This window comes from Lissotriton vulgaris, chromosome 10 (assembly GCF_964263255.1).
Source record: "Lissotriton vulgaris chromosome 10, aLisVul1.2, whole genome shotgun sequence".
Lineage (NCBI taxonomy): Eukaryota > Metazoa > Chordata > Amphibia > Caudata > Salamandridae > Lissotriton > Lissotriton vulgaris.
In genome coordinates this window covers 55,963,532-55,983,164 of record NC_141698.1, presented here as the reverse complement: position 1 = coordinate 55,983,164, position 19,633 = coordinate 55,963,532, and the positions used below count along the sequence as shown (strand labels likewise).

At 40.0% G+C, this 19,633-nt stretch overlaps 1 protein-coding gene across 1 annotated transcript; it reads right to left on the bottom strand.

Annotated features, from left to right (window-relative positions):
• Positions 1 to 10,105: 10,105 nt before the first annotated feature.
• On the bottom strand, positions 10,106 to 12,392 carry LOC147684598 (uncharacterized). The gene is made up of 3 exons (XM_086942371.1): positions 11,958 to 12,392; positions 11,540 to 11,755; positions 10,106 to 10,363 (listed from the first exon to the last, which is right to left on the bottom strand). The coding sequence occupies exons 1-3, from the start codon at positions 12,390 to 12,392 to the stop codon at positions 10,106 to 10,108; spliced, it is 909 nt and encodes a 302-aa protein (XP_086798497.1).
• Between the last annotated feature and the right edge of the window lie 7,241 nt (positions 12,393 to 19,633).

Genomic DNA, 19,633 nt, shown 5'->3' with positions numbered 1-19,633 from the left:
AGTAGCGAGTATAGTGAATAGTGGAGTGTGAGTAGAGAGTAGTTGAGTTATTAGTAGAGAGAGACTAGTAGAGTTAATAGGGATTTTTTGAGTGGTGTAGAGTAGTTGAGGGACTAGTACAGTAATTTTTAGAGTGAGTATTAAAGTGTGAGTATAAAGTTAGGAGTACTTTTGAGTGTACACTAAAGATTGAGTAGTAAATAGTTAATAGTGGAATCATTAGTGGAGAGTAGTAGAGAGTATAGTAGTATGGAGTAGTAAAATGAGTAGCATATATTTTTAGTTGTAAATAGTGAGTAGCATATAGTGGAGATTTATTAGTAGAGGGTGAGTAGAGAGTAGTAGCAAGTTGTTAATAGAGTTGGTAGAGAGTGAGTAGAATTTTGTGTATGGATTATTAGATATTTGTACTGTACGTAGAAGAGGGAGTAGTATAGAGAGTATTAGAGGGAATACAACAGTGTGAGTATTAAAGTGTGAGTATTAAAGTGTGAGTATTAAAGTGTGAGTATTAAAGTGTGAGTATTAAAGTGTGAGTATTAAAGTGTGAGTATTAAAGTGTGAGTATTAAAGTGAGTATTAAAGTGTGAGTATTAAAGTGTGAGTATTAAAGTGTGAGTATTAAAGTGTGAGTAGTAAAGTAAGAGTAGGTAATTGATAGTTGTAAAATGTGAGTATTAAAGAGAGTATTAATTTTAGTGTAGTAAAGTGTTATTTTTAAGGAGCGAGTAGTAAAGAGTGAGTAGTGGAGTGAGTAGGAGAGAGTATTAGTGAGTTTTGTAGTGAGTAGTAGAATGTGTAGTATAGAGTTATAGTTGTAGATAGTGAGTATTAGATAGGAGAGTTATTAGTAGTATGTGATTAGAGTATTAGAAAGTGGTTAAAAAAGTTAGTAGTATAGATTGACTAGTAGAGTAAGGTATAATATTGTATAGCATTTTGTACTTACTTGAAATTGTGTATTCCGCGTCGTATTTAATATTTTATTGTTGTTGAATTCGTGCACTGTTAAGCGAGTCATTTTTATGTAGGAACCGATTTCTACTGGGAAGTCTGTGGCATCTCTCCAAAGGGTTATTTTGACTGAGTCTGTTGTATCGTTAACAGTTATTGATTTTAGTTTTGTTTCTTGCCCAGCGATAAAGATAATTTTGGTTTCTTCTTCCTGTAAGACAAACATAAATATTTGTATGAAATATTTGTACAATGTTAGTGTGGGTGTGAAAGAGGGGTGGGTGTGAAAGAGGGGTGGGTGTGAAAGAGGGGTGGGTGTGAAAGAGGGGTGGGTGTGAAAGAGGGTGGGGTTGTGAAAGGGTGTGTGAAAAATGTGTACTTTTAATGAGCGTACCTCAGATATTGTCCCCGATATGCTCATTAATGAGCGTAATTTAACTTCTTTGACAGTTTTTATGGGTGAAATTGGTGGAACAGGCGGTTGTAGTATATATTTTGCATCTTGCATAATTTCCTGAGGAATAGTTAAGGGTATCATTCTTGAGATCTTTGTTTACTTTGTGATGATTAGTACATTGTTTTTTGTTAGGAAATTTCGAATTATAATTGCATTTCCTTCTTTGGTTTGTTGGTAAAAGTCCTCATTGTAGCATGTTGCTTTAATTGAAGCACTTTCATCAGCTAGAGCAAGATGGTATAATACTTTGTTTTCTTGTTTTGCATTCTTATAGTTAGTTTTGGTCGAACATTTCACAATGTTAGCTCTGATGGCTTTTTGGTACGGTTTGCTTTCTTCTTGTTTTGTGTGTTTGAGTTCTAGTATGGAAATCATCTGAAACGAGAGTAAATGTTAGTCCACATTCTGGACATCATGTTTTCCCCTTTGTAATTATCTGGAATAAAAGAACATGTTAAAGGATACTCTTTGCATTTTAAAACTGCTACCCATAATGCTTTGTGATCACTATAATATGATTCTAATGTACCATAGCGCATTACATCTACATTACTATAGATATGATCTAGTGTTGAATTGTAGTCTGTTGTGTATTGTATTTTTTGGTGACATTGAAATTGTTCTAGCATATATTCTAATAGTAATGTTGTGTTTTGTGACATTTGTGTTAAATCTATGGTGAAGTCTCCCATGATTACATATTCATAATTTGGATAAAAGTTTATTATGGTAGTTAAAACTTGTAATAATGTCTGTAGACTTACATGTGGTGGCCTGTATAGTATAACAAATAAGTAGTCACAATTATTAATATGGTGAGTAAAATATAAAATGTCAATTTCGTGTTGTGTTTCATATATTGGCAATAAGAAAAAGTTTTTCCTGTAATAAATGGCAATTCCATGTTTTGTTTGCTGATAATTAAATTTATCAAATATTACTAGATGATATTGTTCTAGTAAGAAACTATTGCTATCTGCTTTTCTAGTTGTGTTTATTTCAGTGAGGCATATAATATCACCATTCATGATATTTTTGTCTGATTTAATAGCAGTGTAATTTCTTTGCAAGGACCGTATGTTATGGACAATTCTATTACACTGTTGGCTATAGCTATCTAATTGTGGTACTGATATTTGCAATTGCATGTCTGTCCGTAAGCGTGTCATTTCTTCATGTACTTTTGGATGTACAGCTATTATGTCTTGCTGAAAGTTTTTAATATATATGTTGGCTTAAGATTTAGTTCAGCTTAAAGCTACGTAATGCAAAATATGTACCTTGCTATTGTTAAAGTGGATGTAAAGGGGTTCAATAGTTTCTCCTTGTGTCCAATGTATAGTACGTGCAGACGATTGTCGCAATGGGAATTGTTTGCGTATAATTGTTATATATTTCTGTGTAAATTGAAAATGTCGTGTTATAGCATGAATTGGTGTCCAATGAGGCAAAATGTTACTGTGATATGTGTCTATTTTCTTGCCTTGTTAATTTGCCAACCGTTTCTTTATCAAAATTAATCCAAATTACACTTGGGCTGTTATTGATAGCTTCTAATCATTCACACCCCTCGACTGAAGAACAGAGGTGGTGGAATTGGTATCATCTATCGAGAGTCGTTGGGTCTTCTCCAGCTTAAAATCAGTGAGGTTTCGGGCTTCGAACTGATGGGATTCTCCATTAAAGACCTGGAGAGAACACTCCTTGCAGGCGTGTTATGTTATCGCCCACCGGGCTCTGTTCCCTCCCTATCAGACTTTCTTGATCTGATATACGACCTATCGAATACTCACTCTAAGTTGTTGGTCCTGGGGGACTTCAACCTATGGCAGGGAGGCCCACTGGATGGAGCGTTCACGACACTTTGCCAAGCTTTTGGTGATATTCAGCTGCAGCAACTGGTCGGCGCTGCTACCCATAGGGGAGGTCACGTCCTGGACCTGATTTTCGCTGACGCTCAATCAGTAGTGGTCAATGATATCCTACGCCAATGCTGGACCGATCACGCACTGGTGGCTTTCTCCCTTTGCATAGGGGTTTATCCCTCTGAAGCTGCCGGGGTAGGATTATCGAAACTAGGTAGACCTTGGTCCAGACTTTTCAAGTCATCTTCACTGCCTTCTTTACTACCAGACAACTTTTGTCTGAGCAACTCGGTGGAGGAAAGCTACCTCTCCTTGTGTCGGTCTATTACTGACTCGCTAGATAAGCTGGTGCCCCTTCGTAGGTCTCGAGGGAGAGTGAATCGTGCCTTCCCCTGGTACACGGAAGAGCTACGACAGCTAAAGCTGGGCTGTAAACGTGCTGAGAGCCTGGAGGAAGCAGTACTCATCATCGGCTACTCGGTGGAGGAAAGCTACCTCTCCTTGTGTCGGTCTATTACTGACTCGCTAGATAAGCTGGTGCCCCTTCGTAGGTCTCGAGGGAGAGTGAATCGTGCCTTCCCCTGGTACACGGAAGAGCTACGACCGCTAAAGCTGAGCTGTAAACGTGCTGAGAGAGCCTGGAGGAAGCAGTACTCATCATCGGCTAAGGCATCGTTTAGGCTCGCACTGCAGGGCTACAAGGCGCAGATTAAGTTGGCAAAGGCGGCCTTTCTGGAATCCACCTTGAATAAGGCGCCTAATAAATCTCAAGCCCTGTTCAAAATTGTCAGGGACTTGTCTCACCCAGTGTGTGTAGCCAACACTGTCGTGGCGTCGCAAGCCCTGTGCGATTCCCTGGCGGGTGCTTTCGAGGAGAAGACTGCAAAGATCTTGGAGGGCTTAAAAAACCCTCTGCCCGCTGCTCTCGGTTTGGGAGCTCCGGTTAGCCCGCTCAGTCGACCCCGGCCAGTAGGGCTCTGCCCTGGCTCGGGAGCTCCGAACGGGTCACCCAGTCGACCCCAGCCGATTGCCGCAGCTCTCGCACAGGGTACTCTTGGCTTGGGAGCTCCGGTGGGTCCGCCCAGTCGACCCCAGACGGGTACGCCTGGCCCTAGTCTGGGAGCTCCGGATGGACCACCCAGTCGACCCCAGCCGAGTGACCCAGTCTCTTATTTGGGAGCTCCGGAGACTTCCTCTAGTCGACCCCAATTAAGACTGTTTCCTTGTCCGTCCTTTGAGGATTTTTGCAGCTTGGCACATACGGTAGCCTCGGGTTCTCCGCTCGACCCACTACCTCCCAAATTCTGGAAGGCCTTCCATGCAGAACTCTTTCAGCCTCTGCATTCCATCTGCCTCCAGTCTTTGGAGTTGGCATCGGTCCCCGAGTGCTGGAAGTTAGCAGTAGTGTCACCTCTGCTCAAGAAGCCCACGCTGGATCCGGCTTGCCTTTCTAACTATAGGCCAATCTCTTTGCTCCCATTTCCTATCAAGATCATGGAAAAATGGGTGACCCGCTCGCTCTCAGGTTTCCTGGAGAACATCGGTTGGTTTGACGAGGCACAGTTTGGCTTCCGCCCTGGGCACGGGACGGAGTCTGCCCTGGTAACCATACTGGACAACCTTCGGTCGCGTGTCGACAGTGGTCGGGCAGCCTTTCTAGTGCTGCTCGACATTTCGGCCGCGTTCAATATGGTCTGCCATCAGACCCTTATCAGGAGACTAGAGGAGTGTGGGGTCACAGAGGGCGCAAGAGACTGGCTGATATCGTATCTGGGTAGCCGGCAACAGCTGGTCTCGCTTCCTCCATTCAGTTCTGAGCCAAGGAAAGTTGGACAGGGGGTCCCACAGAGCTCGGCCATCAGCCCGATACTTTTTAATCTGTATCTTCGCCCCTTGGTCCAGCTTATAAAATCCTTTGGTGTCTCAGCTTTCAACTATGCCGACGACACCCAGCTGGTCTTCTCTCTGGAAGGAAAGAATGCGGTCCCGCTGGAGACATTTTATCGCTGTATGGCAGCCACAGCGGACTGGTTACGGGCCAACTCCCTCCAATTTAACAGCTCAAAGACGGAGGTGTTATATTGTTCCATAGACCGGATTCCTCAAGTTCTTCCAGAGAACTTTTGGCCTACCACCTTTCCCGAGCCAGTAGCGGCGGCAGGATCAGCCCGCAACTTGGGGGTGATCTTCGGCCCAAATTTACAGCTTGACTTGCACGTCAATAAAACCATCTCTACGGGCATGATGCTATTACGCATGTTGCGTAAAGTTCTGCCCCTTCTCCCCGCCCAGGCCAGGCCAGAAGTAGTCCGCAGTACCATTCTAAGTCGTTTAGACTATTGCAATGCGCTACTTCTGGAGGCCCCAAAAAATCTGCTGGGGAAGTTACGAGTGCAGAACATGGCCGCCAAGTTGGCTCTTTCTCGTCCCAGGTCCAGCTCTTCCACTCTCGCGCTAAGAGACTTACACTGGCTTCCGGTACATCTGCGAGTGCTGTATAAAGGCGCGTGCCTGGTGTTCAAGGCAGTACACCAACTGGGCCCAGTACCACTGCGGAATATGTTTGCCTGGTACTCGGCCTCGCGGCCCCTTCGTTCCTCTTCGGCACAACTGCTGGTTGTCCCGAGGTTTCAGAGAGCTAGGATGGGTGGCTGCTCATTTAGTGTTGCAGCGGCCAAACTCTGGAACTCCCTGCCTATTTCTCTGAGAAGCCACAAGGACTACCTGCCGTTTAGGAAAGCGTTGAAAACGCATCTCTTCCCGAAAATTGTCTGAGCAGTGAGAAGTGTAATCGTCCAGAAGTTCAAAGCGCCAGGATGCCCTCTGGGTGACAGGTCTGCGCTCTACAAGTGCACAAAAATAAATAAATAAAAAATAAATTCTACAAATTCCACTATACCTGTTGCACCATTTGTTAATCCATCATTGACATTTATATTGCTAGTTAAATCATATCTTAATTTTAATGCAATATGTAATATGAATGGCAGGCCCATTGTTTTAGTTGTGTCTGTGGGTAACTGTTGTAGTATTTTTTTTTACTACTTCACTTAGGTCTGATGCAACTGTATCTATTGCTGTAGCTGTGTAAACTGGGTATTGTTATATGTTCCAATAAAACTGCACTATTAATGTTATTCACTTCATTGTTAGTTTCCATAATACAAGGGATAGTTTTGCTAATGTTTTCAGGCGGTTCTATTTCTCGTGTTTGTATCTGTATTATATCTTCATTAGTTTGTTTCCCTTCTCTTAATCGGTTTAGTAGGTCAGCAAATGCCAAGTCATTTTGTTGTCTCATTATTTTAGTTAACTCAAATAACTTAAAATGTGTCTGCCATAAATTGGTACTTACTGGCCTGTATGAATGTTTTGGATTTTCAAATATGTATGTGCCAAAAACTGGCTTTAATTGGTAAAAATCTCCAATTGCTAAAATTGATATTCCGCCAAAAGGGAGATTAGACATTTGTATTTCTTGTAATCTATTATGTATGAAATTGAATACATTAGCCCCTACCATTGATATTTCATCAATTATTAGCAATTTAAGATGCATTAGCTCACTCTGTAGTGTACTTCTATTCTCATGAGCTAGCTGTTTGAGAGTTAGTGTTTGCGAAACTGGTATTTTAAAGGTACTATGTAGTGTAAGAGTAGTAAAGTGTGAGTAGTAAAGTGAGAGTATCAAATATATATTAGTAAATAGCAATTAGTAGAGTATTAGTAGGTAAAGCAGAAGAGTTCTAAGAGAAAGGAATGTGACAATACTTATGCACTGCTTTTGAGTGCAAGTAATGTAAAACCTGGATGTTTTTTACTTTAAACAGAAAGATCTATTGCATTTGCAATGCAATGAGTTGCAGATGCACAGTGAATGAGAAGACTAGGTATTTAAAAAAGCATGAGCATTTGTTTTTGAGCCTATATATGTATATGTATATGTATATGTATATGTATATGTGTGTATATATATATATATATATATATATATATATATATATATATTCATATTCAAAGAACACCAAGTTCCGGTTGATAATCAGTCTCGCTCACGGGCGGGTCGGCGTAGGGCTACCGGTCACCCAATCCATCCGAAAATACATTTCTCCATTGGAAAAAACGTCGCCAACACCCAGAAAGTTGCTGTGCACGGTAAATTTAATAGGCAGGAAAACAACGCGTTTCGCTTTGCAGCTTGATCACGTTTACAGTGAAACACCAAACAATTGTCCTTTTACAGTTTCTTCACCTCTGAAGAAAGGACAAACCACCAAGTGTCTAAAACATAGGTATTCTCATGGCAGCCATGTTTGAAAGGGCAAAAATTACTTTATGCAAATCATAATCATGCCTTAACTGAAATAATGTCAACATGATACAGAAAAGTAACAGATCAGCCAAGCAATGCGTGAATGTTGAAGGCATTTTGTGATAATTGCATGCTGACATCCGACTTTATATTTATCCCGTATATAATGCTTGAAATGCAAAGTAACAATTGTGGACCCCCATGGGTGAGTAGACAGTTAAGGTTGTGAATACTGTTATTGTTATATTGAGACAATTGTTATGCACATCTATCATAGTGGACAAAAATCTAGCCCAAGTGGGCAAATGACCATAATTCAAACGTCATACAGAAATCTAGCCCAAGTGGGCAAATAACCATGATTCTGAGTAAAGTCCACGCCCCAGTGGGCAAACTTGCATGTATCACATCATCATTCATGTATCTTAGGGAAGGATGTTAGGCACTGCATTAATTTCCATGTTTCGCATGCTTGGATTTGTATGGCTTGTTCCAAAGTTTATCATGGCAGCTCATGAGGTACCTGAACAATAAATAAAAAGGGGAAATTAAAAGCTTGGAATGCTATGCAGATAATCTAATCTATTCACAATTATAACTTCATTCAGCAAGATGTACTGCCAGTTCTTCATGCAGGTTTAATCCATTAGGGGTCATACTCTCAAAATCAATGATATATCGAGATTCGAGTTGTCGTAGGGCCAATTTTCTATTGCCACCTCGTGTACCTAGGGCAACCTTGTCTATCACCACCATCCTCACCAGGTTCTCATTCTGAAAGTGATGGCTAGAGAAGTGGCGAGCCACTGGGTATTGTAGGTTGAGGTTCTTGATCGCCCTCAGATGTTGCAGCACGCGTTCTTTAGCTTTCAAGATAGTACTGCCTACATACCAGAGGTTGCAGGGACAGATGAGAACATACACACAATACGTGGTGTTGCAGGAAAGGTTCTTTTTGATCACAAACCTACTGCCTGTCGTCGGAACAGTAAGTTCCTTACAGTTACTGCTGTTCCGAGGCCTGTCGGAACAGCAGTAACTGTAAGGAACTTACTGTTCCGACGACAGGCAGTAGGTTTGTGATCAAAAAGAATCTTTCCTGCAACACCACGTATTGTGTGTATGTTCTCATCTGTCCCTGCAACCTCTGGTATGTAGGCAGTACTATCTTGAAAGCTAAAGAACGCGTGCTGCAACATCTGAGGGCGATCAAGAACCTCAACCTACAATACCCAGTGGCTCGCCACTTCTCTAGCCATCACTTTCAGAATGAGAACCTGGTGAGGATGGTGGTGATAGACAAGGTTGCCCTAGGTACACGAGGTGGCAATAGAAAATTGGCCCTACGACAACTTGAATCTCGATATATCATTGATTTTGAGAGTATGACCCCTAATGGATTAAACCTGCATGAAGAACTGGCAGTACATCTTGCTGAATGAAGTTATAATTGTGAATAGATTAGATTATCTGCATAGCATTCCAAGCTTTTAATTTCCCCTTTTTATTTATTGTTCAGGTACCTCATGACCCGCCATGATAAACTTTGGGACAAGCCATACAAATCCAAGCATGCGAAACATGGAAATTAATGCAGTGCCTAACATCCTTCCCTAAGATACATGAATGATGATGTGATACATGCAAGTTTGCCCCCTGGGGCGTGGACTTTACTCGGAATCATGGTTATTTGCCCACTTGGGCTAGATTTCTGTATGACGTTTGAATTATGGTCATTTGCCCACTTGGGCTAGATTTTTGTCCACTATGATAGATGTGCATAACAATTGTCTCAATATAACAATAACAGTATTCACAACCTTAACTGTCTACTCACCCATGGGGGTCCACATTTGTTACTTTGCATTTCAAGCATTATATACGGGATAAATATAAAGTCCGATGTCAGCATGCAATTATCACAAAATGCATTCAACATTCACACATTGCTTGGCTGATCTGTTACTTTTCTGTATCATGTTGACATTATTTCAGTTAAGGCATGATTATGATTTGCATAAAGTAATTTTTGCCCTTTCAAACATGCCTGCCATGAGAATACCTATGTTTTAGACACTTGGTGGTTTGTCCTTTCTTTAGAGGTGAAGAAACTGTAAAAGGACAATTGTTTGGTGTTTCACTGTAAACGTGATCAAGCTGCAAAGCGAAACGCGTTGTTTTCCTGCCTATTAAATTTACCGTGCACAGCAACTTTCTGGGTGTTGGCGACGTTTTTTCCAATGGAGAAATGTATTTTCGGATGGATTGGGTGACCGGTAGCCCTACGCCGACCCGCCCGTGAGCGAGACTGATTATCAACCGGAACTTGGTGTTCTTTGAATATATATATATATATATATATATATATGTCCTTGCACAGTAATATATCTTTATGTAGTTTGTAAATAATAATGAAAATACAAGATAAAAAGTGTAACATGTTTTATTAAAGTAAATATATTTATTATATATTTTATTTTCAGTTTTTATAAAAGCAAAGTATTGTGCACTATTTTATTATTCAAGCATTTGTATGATGTATCCATTTTGGAAAATTACATTAACTGTTTTTGGCAGGTATTCTATTAGAGCTTCTTCAAAGTCGTACATATCGGCTGGGAAGTTTAAGTAGTCCATTTGAATTGTATTATTTATTTCAACTGATTGAAAGTTTTCTGCGTTTTCAATTTGTACAGTAATAGTACTTTGTTCTTGATTTGCACTTTCTAGTCCATATATGGTTAGATTAATTTCTTCTTGTGGCGGTTGTATTTTCTGTGAAGAAAAAAGAAAAGTGTTAGTTGGTTAAGTCTTTCCCTCCATTTTTTCTCCATGTATTTTCTTTGTGTTGACCTAAAGAGAAAAATGATTGTTATATGCAGGGACAAATCAAGTTAATAACTGGTGAAGGTAATTGAAGATAGCATAGATGTGAGTAAACATAGTAGAGAGGTATTATTGTAGAGTGTATAGTAGAGGAGTAGAGAGTGTGCTGATAATGGTAGAGTTAGTAGTAGGTAAAAGAGTTATTAATAGAGAGTGAGTAGTAGGTAGTAGTAGTGAGTTGTAGAGCAGTGTAGTAAGTAGCGAGTATAGTGAATGGTGGAGTGTGAGTAGAGAGTAGTTGAGTTATTAGTAAAGAGAGACTAGTAGAGTTAATAGGGATTTTTTGAGTGGTGTAGAGTAGTTGAGGGACTAGTACAGTAATTTTTAGAGTGAGTATTAAAGTGTGAGTATAAAGTTAGGAGTACTTTTGAGTGTATACTAAAGATTGAGTAGTAAATAGTTAATAGTGGAATCATTAGTGGAGTGAGTAGTAGAGAGTATAGTAGTATGGAGTAGTAAAATGAGTAGCATATATTTTTAGTTGTAAATAGTGAGTAGCATATAGTGGAGATTTATTAGTAGAGGGTGAGTAGAGAGTAGTAGCAAGTTGTTAATAGAGTTGGTAGAGAGAGTAGAATTTTGTGTATGGATTATTAGATATTTGTACTGTACGTAGAAGAGGGAGTAGTATAGAGAGTATTAGAGAGGGAATACAACAGTGTGAGTATTAAAGTGTGAGTATTAAAGTGTGAGTATTAAAGTGTGAGTATTAAAGTGTGAGTATTAAAGTGTGAGTATTAAAGTGTGAGTATTAAAGTAAGAGTAGGTAATTGATAGTTGTAAAATGTGAGTATTAAAGAGAGTATTAATTTTAGTGTAGTAAAGTGTTATTTTTAAGGAGCGAGTAGTAAAGAGTGAGTAGTGGAGTGAGTAGGAGAGAGTATTAGTGAGTCTTGTAGTGAGTAGTAGAATGTGTAGTATAGAGTTATAGTTGTAGATAGTGAGTATTAGATAGGAGAGTTATTAGTAGTATGTGATTAGAGTATTAGAAAGTGGTTAAAAAAGTTAGTAGTATAGATTGACTAGTAGAGTAAGGTATAATATTGTATAGCATTTTGTACTTACTTGAAATTGTGTATTCCGCGTCGTATTTAATATTTTATTGTTGTTGAATTCGTGCACTGTTAAGCGAGTCATTTTTATGTAGGAACCGATTTCTACTGGGAAGTCTGTGGCATCTCTCCAAAGGGTTATTTTGACTGAGTCTGTTGTATCGTTAACAGTTATTGATTTTAGTTTTGTTTCTTGCCCAGCGATAAAGATAATTTTGGTTTCTTCTTCCTGTAAGACAAACGTAAATATTTGTATACAATTTTTGTACAATGTTAGTGTGGGTGTGAAAGAGGGGTGGGTGTGAAAGAGGGGTGGGTGTGAAAGAGGGGTGGGTGTGAAAGAGGGGTGGGTGTGAAAGAGGGGTGGGTGTGAAAGAGGGTGGGGTTGTGAAAGGGTGTGTGAAAAATATGTGTACTTTTAATGAGCGTACCTCAGATATTGTCCCCGATATGCTCATTAATGAGCGTAATTTAGCTTCTTTGACAGTTTTTATGGGTGAAATTGGTGGAGCAGGCGGTTGTAGTATATATTCTGCCTCTTGCATAGTTTCCTGAGGAATAGTTAAGGGTATCATTCTTGATATCTTTGTTTGCTTTGTGATGATTAGTACATTGTTTTTTGTTAGGAAATTTCGAATTATAATTGCATTTCCTTCTTTGGTTTGTTGGTAAAAGTCCTCATTGTAGCATGTTGCTTTAATTGAAGCACTTTCATCAGCTAGAGCAAGATGATATAATACTTTGTTTTCTTGTTTTGCATTCTTATAGTTAGTTTTGGTCAAACATTTCACAATGTTAGCTCTGGCTTTTTGGTACGGTTTGCTTTCTTCTTGTTTTGTGCGTTTGAGTTCTAGTATGGAAATCATCTGAAACGAGAGTAAATGTTAGTACACATTCTGGACATAATGTTTTTCCCTTTGTAATTATCTGGAATAAAAGAACATGTTAAAGGATACTCTTTGCATTTTAAACTGCTACCCATAATGCTTTGTGATCACTATAATATGATTCTAATGTACCATAGTGCATTACATCTACTTTACTATAGATATGATCTAGTGTTGAATTGTAGTCTGTTGTGTATTGTTGTATTTTTTGGTGACATTGAAATTGTTCTAGCATATATTCTAATAGTAATGTTGTGTTTTGTGACATTTGTGTTAAATCTATGGTGAAGTCTCCCATGATTACATATTCATTATTTGGATAAAAGTTTATTATGGTAGTTAAAACTTGTAATAATGTCTGTAGACGTACATGTGGTGGTTTGTATAGTATAACAAATAAGTAGTCACAATTATTAAGATGGTGAGTAAAATATAAAATGTCAATTTCGTGTTGTGTTTCATATATTGAGTAAGAGGAAGGGGTCCCAGTTGCCTAGGAACAAATAACCACAGTGGTACACTTAAATCAATGAAACAAGGAATTAATTAGATCCACATTGTTTTATTCACAATGGGACGGCACAATAAATATATACTGTTTAAAGACAATCAATTAGTGGTTTACACAGTGCCCCATAGTAGAGGGGAGAAAGGGAGGGGGGGGTGTGTGATAACGTGAGGAAATAGTGAACAAGAGAGGAAAATTCTTAGGTGACGATATAATCAACAATTATAACTCATATGTCTATGTCACAATTTATGTACACAGAACAAGACCGTAAAGTTCATACAGTTATTTACAAATGCGATCGTACTCCGCCAAGTTCAATAGATGAAAACAATGGGGAGTGGAGTCGATTAAATGGGCAATTGGTTGTCGACGTTTCGACCCTCATATATGCAGATGGTGATCTTGCTGCGGGGTCTTCTTCAGGACTGGAAGATGGGGACACATAACCTGTACGGTATAGATATATATATTTTAATTAAAGAAGTTAATCCCTAATTTAATCAATGACAAAAAGGCACATCAATCCATGTTAGGATCTATGGGGGTCGATTAAAATTAATGAATTGCCAGAATCATTACCAAATTACTTGGAAAACTAAAGCAGCCACAGCTATTAATTACATAACTCAAAGCCAGAAGGAGTTAACAAACCGTTGAAGTTTCAAAATCAAACTCAAACGGGTCAACGAGCAGTTGAGGATAGGCTGGCCGGCACGAGTGGACAAGGTCATAAATTTCTGAATTTGCAAGCGGATTAGATATTAAACCTACGAGGTGGAGACTGAATTACCCTTCTAATTCCAAATCGGACAATTCAAGGTTAACCAGTATTATTGATAAAATAATTAACTGTTGAACTTACCACATGAGTGGTATGGATAGGACCCGATATGATGTTTAGTTAGAGGTCGATATTGATAATCTAAGGGATTAAAATGTACAATTAAACACGATATTATCGGGGTGGAGACGTGTCTTAGATGTTATGTAGTAGTGGCTGACTCACCGTAATGTAAGATATACGTTGAGTATAGTAGTTCGAGGGCAGATCGTGGTCCTAGATACCGCCGAAAATAAGGAATCTATCGATAAAATATTAGTAAAATAATGGTTGCGTCCAAAGACTTGCAATAGGACTTAAAAACATCAGAATTGCAGGTACAGTTGAGAGAAAGCACTCACCCAGTCGCCGTGAACCACGTCCGACGGGTATACGCGTGAGGATTGCAGTCAACTTGAGAGGGTCCTGATTACCGGATCTGGGGAGAGGGGAACGAGTTAACTTAAAGGACAGAGCCAGCACGAGAAATCAATCGGCTTTAAGCTCTTGGACAAAGTGTTTGTGCAGTCGGAAAACCGCTTACCTTAACACGGAGTGTGTCACGTCTCAAACACTGCTCCGAATCGCTATGGCGAGCTCGGGTTCCGGGTTTAGTGAAATCACCTAGGGAACAGGGTCACGTGATGCAGACCCGTGTGTGACACAGTAGACGGACTGGTTGCATTGCTAGGTTACCGCATGTAAACACTGAACCACGTAGAAAGACTATTTAAGCTGCCATGTACCATGTAAAAAGACTATTTAAGCTGCCATGTGGCACTAGGCTCAGTAATATGACCTAAAACAACCGCTATGTACAATTGATTGCTTAATGAAGCCAAACAGTTGCGTCCAGAAACGGACTGCATGAATATTTAATTTGGTTGGGTGTTCTGGTTGTAAATGTAACGTAACAGGCAAATAAGGGGCCAACCTCGTGAGAATGGTAGGCAAAAAGTTTCAAAGACGCTTGACTAATTCACACTTATTACAAGATGGTGGATTTAGGAAGAAAACACTGAAGATGAGTATCTTAACCTTGGATGTTGTAACCTTGGATATTATATTATTAATACCAACGAAGTGGTGTACCTCTCACAAGAGGGTAAAGACCACATCACAGTGCATAGTATATTAATAAAATTGATATCAGAGAGTGGCATACTTTTCACAGGAGAGTAGAGACCACATCACGACATATTGTTATGCTGAGCGTATGTTGATAGAGGTCAGAAAGAACAACGTACTATACTTTTTTGAAGAACACTTTAACACTAAGAGTGATATTATACTGAGCGTGTAGTTCCCAGATATGGTAACATGCTCTAATGACTAACAGTATACTATACACTTTTATAAGGACAAAAAAGCTTGTGACAATGAGAATTATGGCGTACCACTCACAAGAGGGTAAAGGCCACATAGCCAGTAACTGAGGAATGCTTAGAGCAGGGTGGCTAACTGGGAGAAAGAGCTATCTTGTTCATTAAGCCCGGATTCTATAGAGTTAAGTGTATATATCCATCTCAGCTCGCGGGTGTTAAGGATGTTGGCGATGTTGTCTCCCCTGGGTCCCTGTGTGACCTTCTCAATGATCACCCATTTAAGACTTTCTGGTGGGTGTCCAGCTGTGGAGAAATGATCCACCATTGGTGCGCCCTGCACCTGGCATCGAATCCTACTCATATGCTGGAGTATTCTCATTTTGGCTTTTTGCTGTGTTTGTCCAATGTATATCAGGAGACATGGGCATAAGATGGCATAGATGATGTTTACAGAGTTGCAATTGGTGTGTGACTTGATGGGGATCGTGTGATGACGATAAGTGAACTGTTTGGTCTGAATTGTGCTGTCACAAGCTTTACAGCTGCCACACCTAAAGTGTCCAACTACTGGAGGTAAGTTCCAAAGAGTAGTGACCGTCGGGTCCCTGGGTGTCCTGAGGAAGGAACGAACCACATGGTCTTTGATACTTCTTGCTTTTTTGAAAGCATGTAGCGGGGGTCAGTCTGTTTGACATCATCTGATATAAGTTCCCAATGATGATTGATTATAAGTTTTATTTTGTTGCTTTTCGTATTGAACGTAGTCACACATACGATTCTTTGTTCTGGTTGGTCTTCATTAGTCTTTGGCGTCAGCAGCTCCTCTCGAGGGTAGAACCAAGCCCTTTTGCGGGCACGTTTGATTAGTTGTTTAGGATAGCCTCTGCTTATAAGTCTCTGTTTAAGTTCCTCCGATTCCGTGAAATAGTGATCTTTGTTAGAACAATTCCGACGGATACGAAGGAATTGCCCAAAAGGCAAATTATCTCGTAGGGCTCTCGGATGGTGACTATCATAATGGAGCAACGAGTTCCTTTCAGCAGGCTTGCGGTACAGCGTGGTTAGCAGGTGTCCTGAGTTCTCATAAATGGTGAGATCCAAAAAGTTTATTAGGTGGTTGTCCGATTGAATGGTGAATTTCAAAAATTGAGATTGGTTATTCAACCAGTCAAAGAACAGGGTGAGTTCTTCCAGACTGCCATTCCAAATCAATAAAATGTCGTCTATATACCGCATCCAGAGACCGAGGTGGTCTCTGAATGGGTTGACTTGATTAAGGACCGTGTCTTGCTCAAAGGCTGCCATGTATAGGATAGCTACATCTGGAGCAAAGGGAGCCCCCATAGCTACTCCAGATGTTTGGATGTAAAATTTATCCTTAAAAATAAAAAAGTTCTTAGTCATGGCCACACGAAGGAGAGCCACAATAAATTCAGTGGGCACTTGAACCGGTGCTGGTCGCTGTTGTAGGCATCGTGTGATCACCATTAATGCCTCTTGTTGAGGAATGCACGTGTATAGCGACACAACGTCGCAGGTGGCTAGTCGTTGCTGTTGAGTGTCAAAAGTTAAATTTTCCACGATGTTTATGGTATGCATCGTGTCACGCAGGTAGGCCGGAGTGGCCTCTGCGAGTGGTTTGAGAAAGAAATCGATATACTTTCCAAGGGGTTCAAGAATAGACCCACACCCTGACACAATGGGGCGACCTGGAGGGTCAGCCATGGACTTATGAATCTTGGGTATGGTGTAGATTGTGGCCAAACGTGGATGCTGTGTATTCAAAAAGTTGAACTCAAGTTCCGATAGAAAGCCAAGATCAAGGCCGGCTTGGGTTATCTCAAGAATTTCTGCAGCAATTGCTGTTGACGGGTCGGATCGTAGTAGTTGATAGCTCGTTCCATCATTTAATTGGCGAAGGATTTCCGACTCATAAGAGGTAACATCCTGCACCACAATGGCACCGCCCTTATCGGCGGGTTTGATAACTAGTTGGTCATTATGAGACAGAGATTGTAATGCCAGTTTCTCATTTTTACTAGTATTGTACCTGGTGAAGCATTTGGTTCCCAAGAGTTGTAGCACATCTCTCAGAACAACCGATTCATCGGCCAAAATCTTGTGTGACATAACACTGTTGTATGGGACAAAGGTGGATGGAGGTCTAAGCCCAGTCACAGATGATTGAATGTTTGGTGCAGAGTTGCGAAAAAAGTACTTTAACCGTATTTTTCGGAAAAATTGGAAAAGTTCCGCACGAATAAGGAAAGAGTCAGGGTGGTTAGTGGGTACATATGATAATCCTTTTCCCAATATATTGACTTCATCATCACTCAGGACTAGTTTAGATATGTTAACAACAGGGCTAACAGCCATCGGGGGAGCACCTCCGAGTAACCTTAGTCGGGGTTGATTTTCAAGGCTAGTTACCATCTGTAGGTCTTGTTGCGGGTAACTCGTTCCCCGTGTTGTGGTTCTGTCTGAAAGTGTACCTGCTTCTGTGGTTGGCCACGACCTCCATTCCATGCATTTGTGTTGAGTTGAGATCCACGTTGTTGGCCGCGTTGCCAGTTGTTGCTTCTGCCTCGGGGTGGGCGCCATGTCCCTTGGCGTTGCCCTAAAAAAGGGTTATATTGGTACTGTTGGTAGTATCCCGAATCTGGATGACCCTGCTGAAAACTGGGACCTGGTTGTTCTTGCTCGCCCTCCGAGCTGTAGGAGGAGTCCGAGAAGGTATAGTAGTTTCGTCTACCTCTGGGTGTTCCCCGGCCTCGGTTGGTAAATCTCCCTTGGTGATCCTGCCGAAAATAATCCTCGTGTAAATATGGATAAGTTTTCTTCTTATCATACAATCTGATGTCACGTGCCAGTTTTTCAAGTTTACGATTTTGTGTTGTAAGATCAAAATCCTTGAGCGTGGCTTCTAGATTCGTTAGGGTTTCCTTTGCACTTGCGAAGTTGGCATCAGCCGATATTTCTGCTTTTAAGGTCTTAATCTCAGCCGTTATTAGTTGGATTTGTTCTGCGGCGGTTTCCACGCCTAGGACCATCCAATGGCGGGAGCAGTTATTCGCAACGTGGCTGAAACCTTCACGGAATTTAGGTACCTCGACAAAGATGGCAGGTTCGATCTTTATCTGCAAGCCGATTGGTATGATGTTTTCTTGAAGGTACTTCTTGAGAAGATGGCCGTGCCACCGCGTACGAACCAGCTTTTTCTCCAACCGCTCGAGACGAGAGATTTTGTCTTTCAATGTAAAGTCAATGGTTGGAATGTCTGTGGAAATGAACACGTTATTTGGATCTTCTAATAATTTGTCTATATAATCCTCAGAATAGGATAGAAGTTCTGCCATGATGTGCGCTGTTCAAATGAATTGAACATGAAATGAAACCTCGCAGGCCATTGTTTCATATATTGGCAATAAGAAAATGTTTTTCCTGTAATAAATGGCAATTCCATGTTTTGTTTGCTGATTAATAAATTTATCAAATATTACTAGATGATATTGTTCTAGTAAGAAACTATTGCTATCTGCTTTTCTAGTTGTGTTTATTTCAGTGAGGCATATAATATCACTATTCATGATATTTTTGTCTGATTTAATAGCAGTGTAATTTCTTTGCAAGGACCGTATGTTATGGACAATCATATTACACTGTTGGCTACAGCTATCTAATTGTGGTACTGATTATTTGCAATTGCATGTCTGTCCGTAAGTGTGTCATTTCTTCATGTACTTTTGGATGTAAAGCTATTTTGTCTTGCTGAAAGTTTTTAATATATATGTTGGCTAAAGATTTAGCTCTGCTTAAAGCTACGTAATGCAAATGATGTACCTTGCTATTGTTAAAGTGGATGTAAAGGGGTTCAATAGTTTCTCCTTGTGTCCTATGTATAGTACGTGCAGACGATTGTCGCAATGGGAATTGTTTGCGTATAATTGTTATATATTTCTGTGTAAATTGAAAATGTCGTGTTATAGCATGAATTGGTGTCCAATGGGGCAAAATGTTACTGTGATATATGTGTCTATTTTCTTGCCTTGTTAATTTGCCAACCGTTTCTTTATCAAAATTAATCCTTATTGATAGCTTCTACAAATTCCACTATACCTGTTGCACCATTTGTTAATCCATCATTGACATTTATATTGCTAGTTAAATCATATCTTAATTTTAATGTAATATGAATGGCAGGCCCATTGTTTTAGTTGTCTGTGGGTAACTGTTGTAGTATTTTTTTTTTACTACTTCACTTAGGTCTGATGCAACTGTATCTATTGCTGTGGCTGTGTAAACTGGGTATTGTGTTATATGTTCCAATAAAACCGCACTATTAATGTTATTCACTTCATTGTTAGTTCCCATAATATAAGGGATAGTTTTGCTAATGTTTTCAGGCGGTTCTATTTCTTGTGTTTGTATCTTTATTATATCTTCATTAGTTTGTTTCCCTTCTCTTAATCGGTTTAGTAGGTCAGCAAATGCCAAGTCATTTTGTTGTCTCATTATTTTAGTTAACTCAAATAACTTAAAATGTGTCTGCCATAAATTGGTACTT

Bases quoted from the DNA above. Each gene is read 5' to 3' on its own strand.
- LOC147684598 (XM_086942371.1), bottom strand. From the start codon at position 12,392: ATGATTTCCATACTAGAACTCAAACGCACAAAACAAGAAGAAAGCAAA. The intron at 11,756-11,957 runs GTACGCTCATTA...TTTGTCTTACAG, and splicing joins TATCGGGGACAATATCTGAG to GAAGAAGAAACCAAAATTAT. The intron at 10,364-11,539 runs GTAAGTACAAAA...TTTTCTTCACAG, and splicing joins CGCGGAATACACAATTTCAA to AAAATACAACCGCCACAAGA.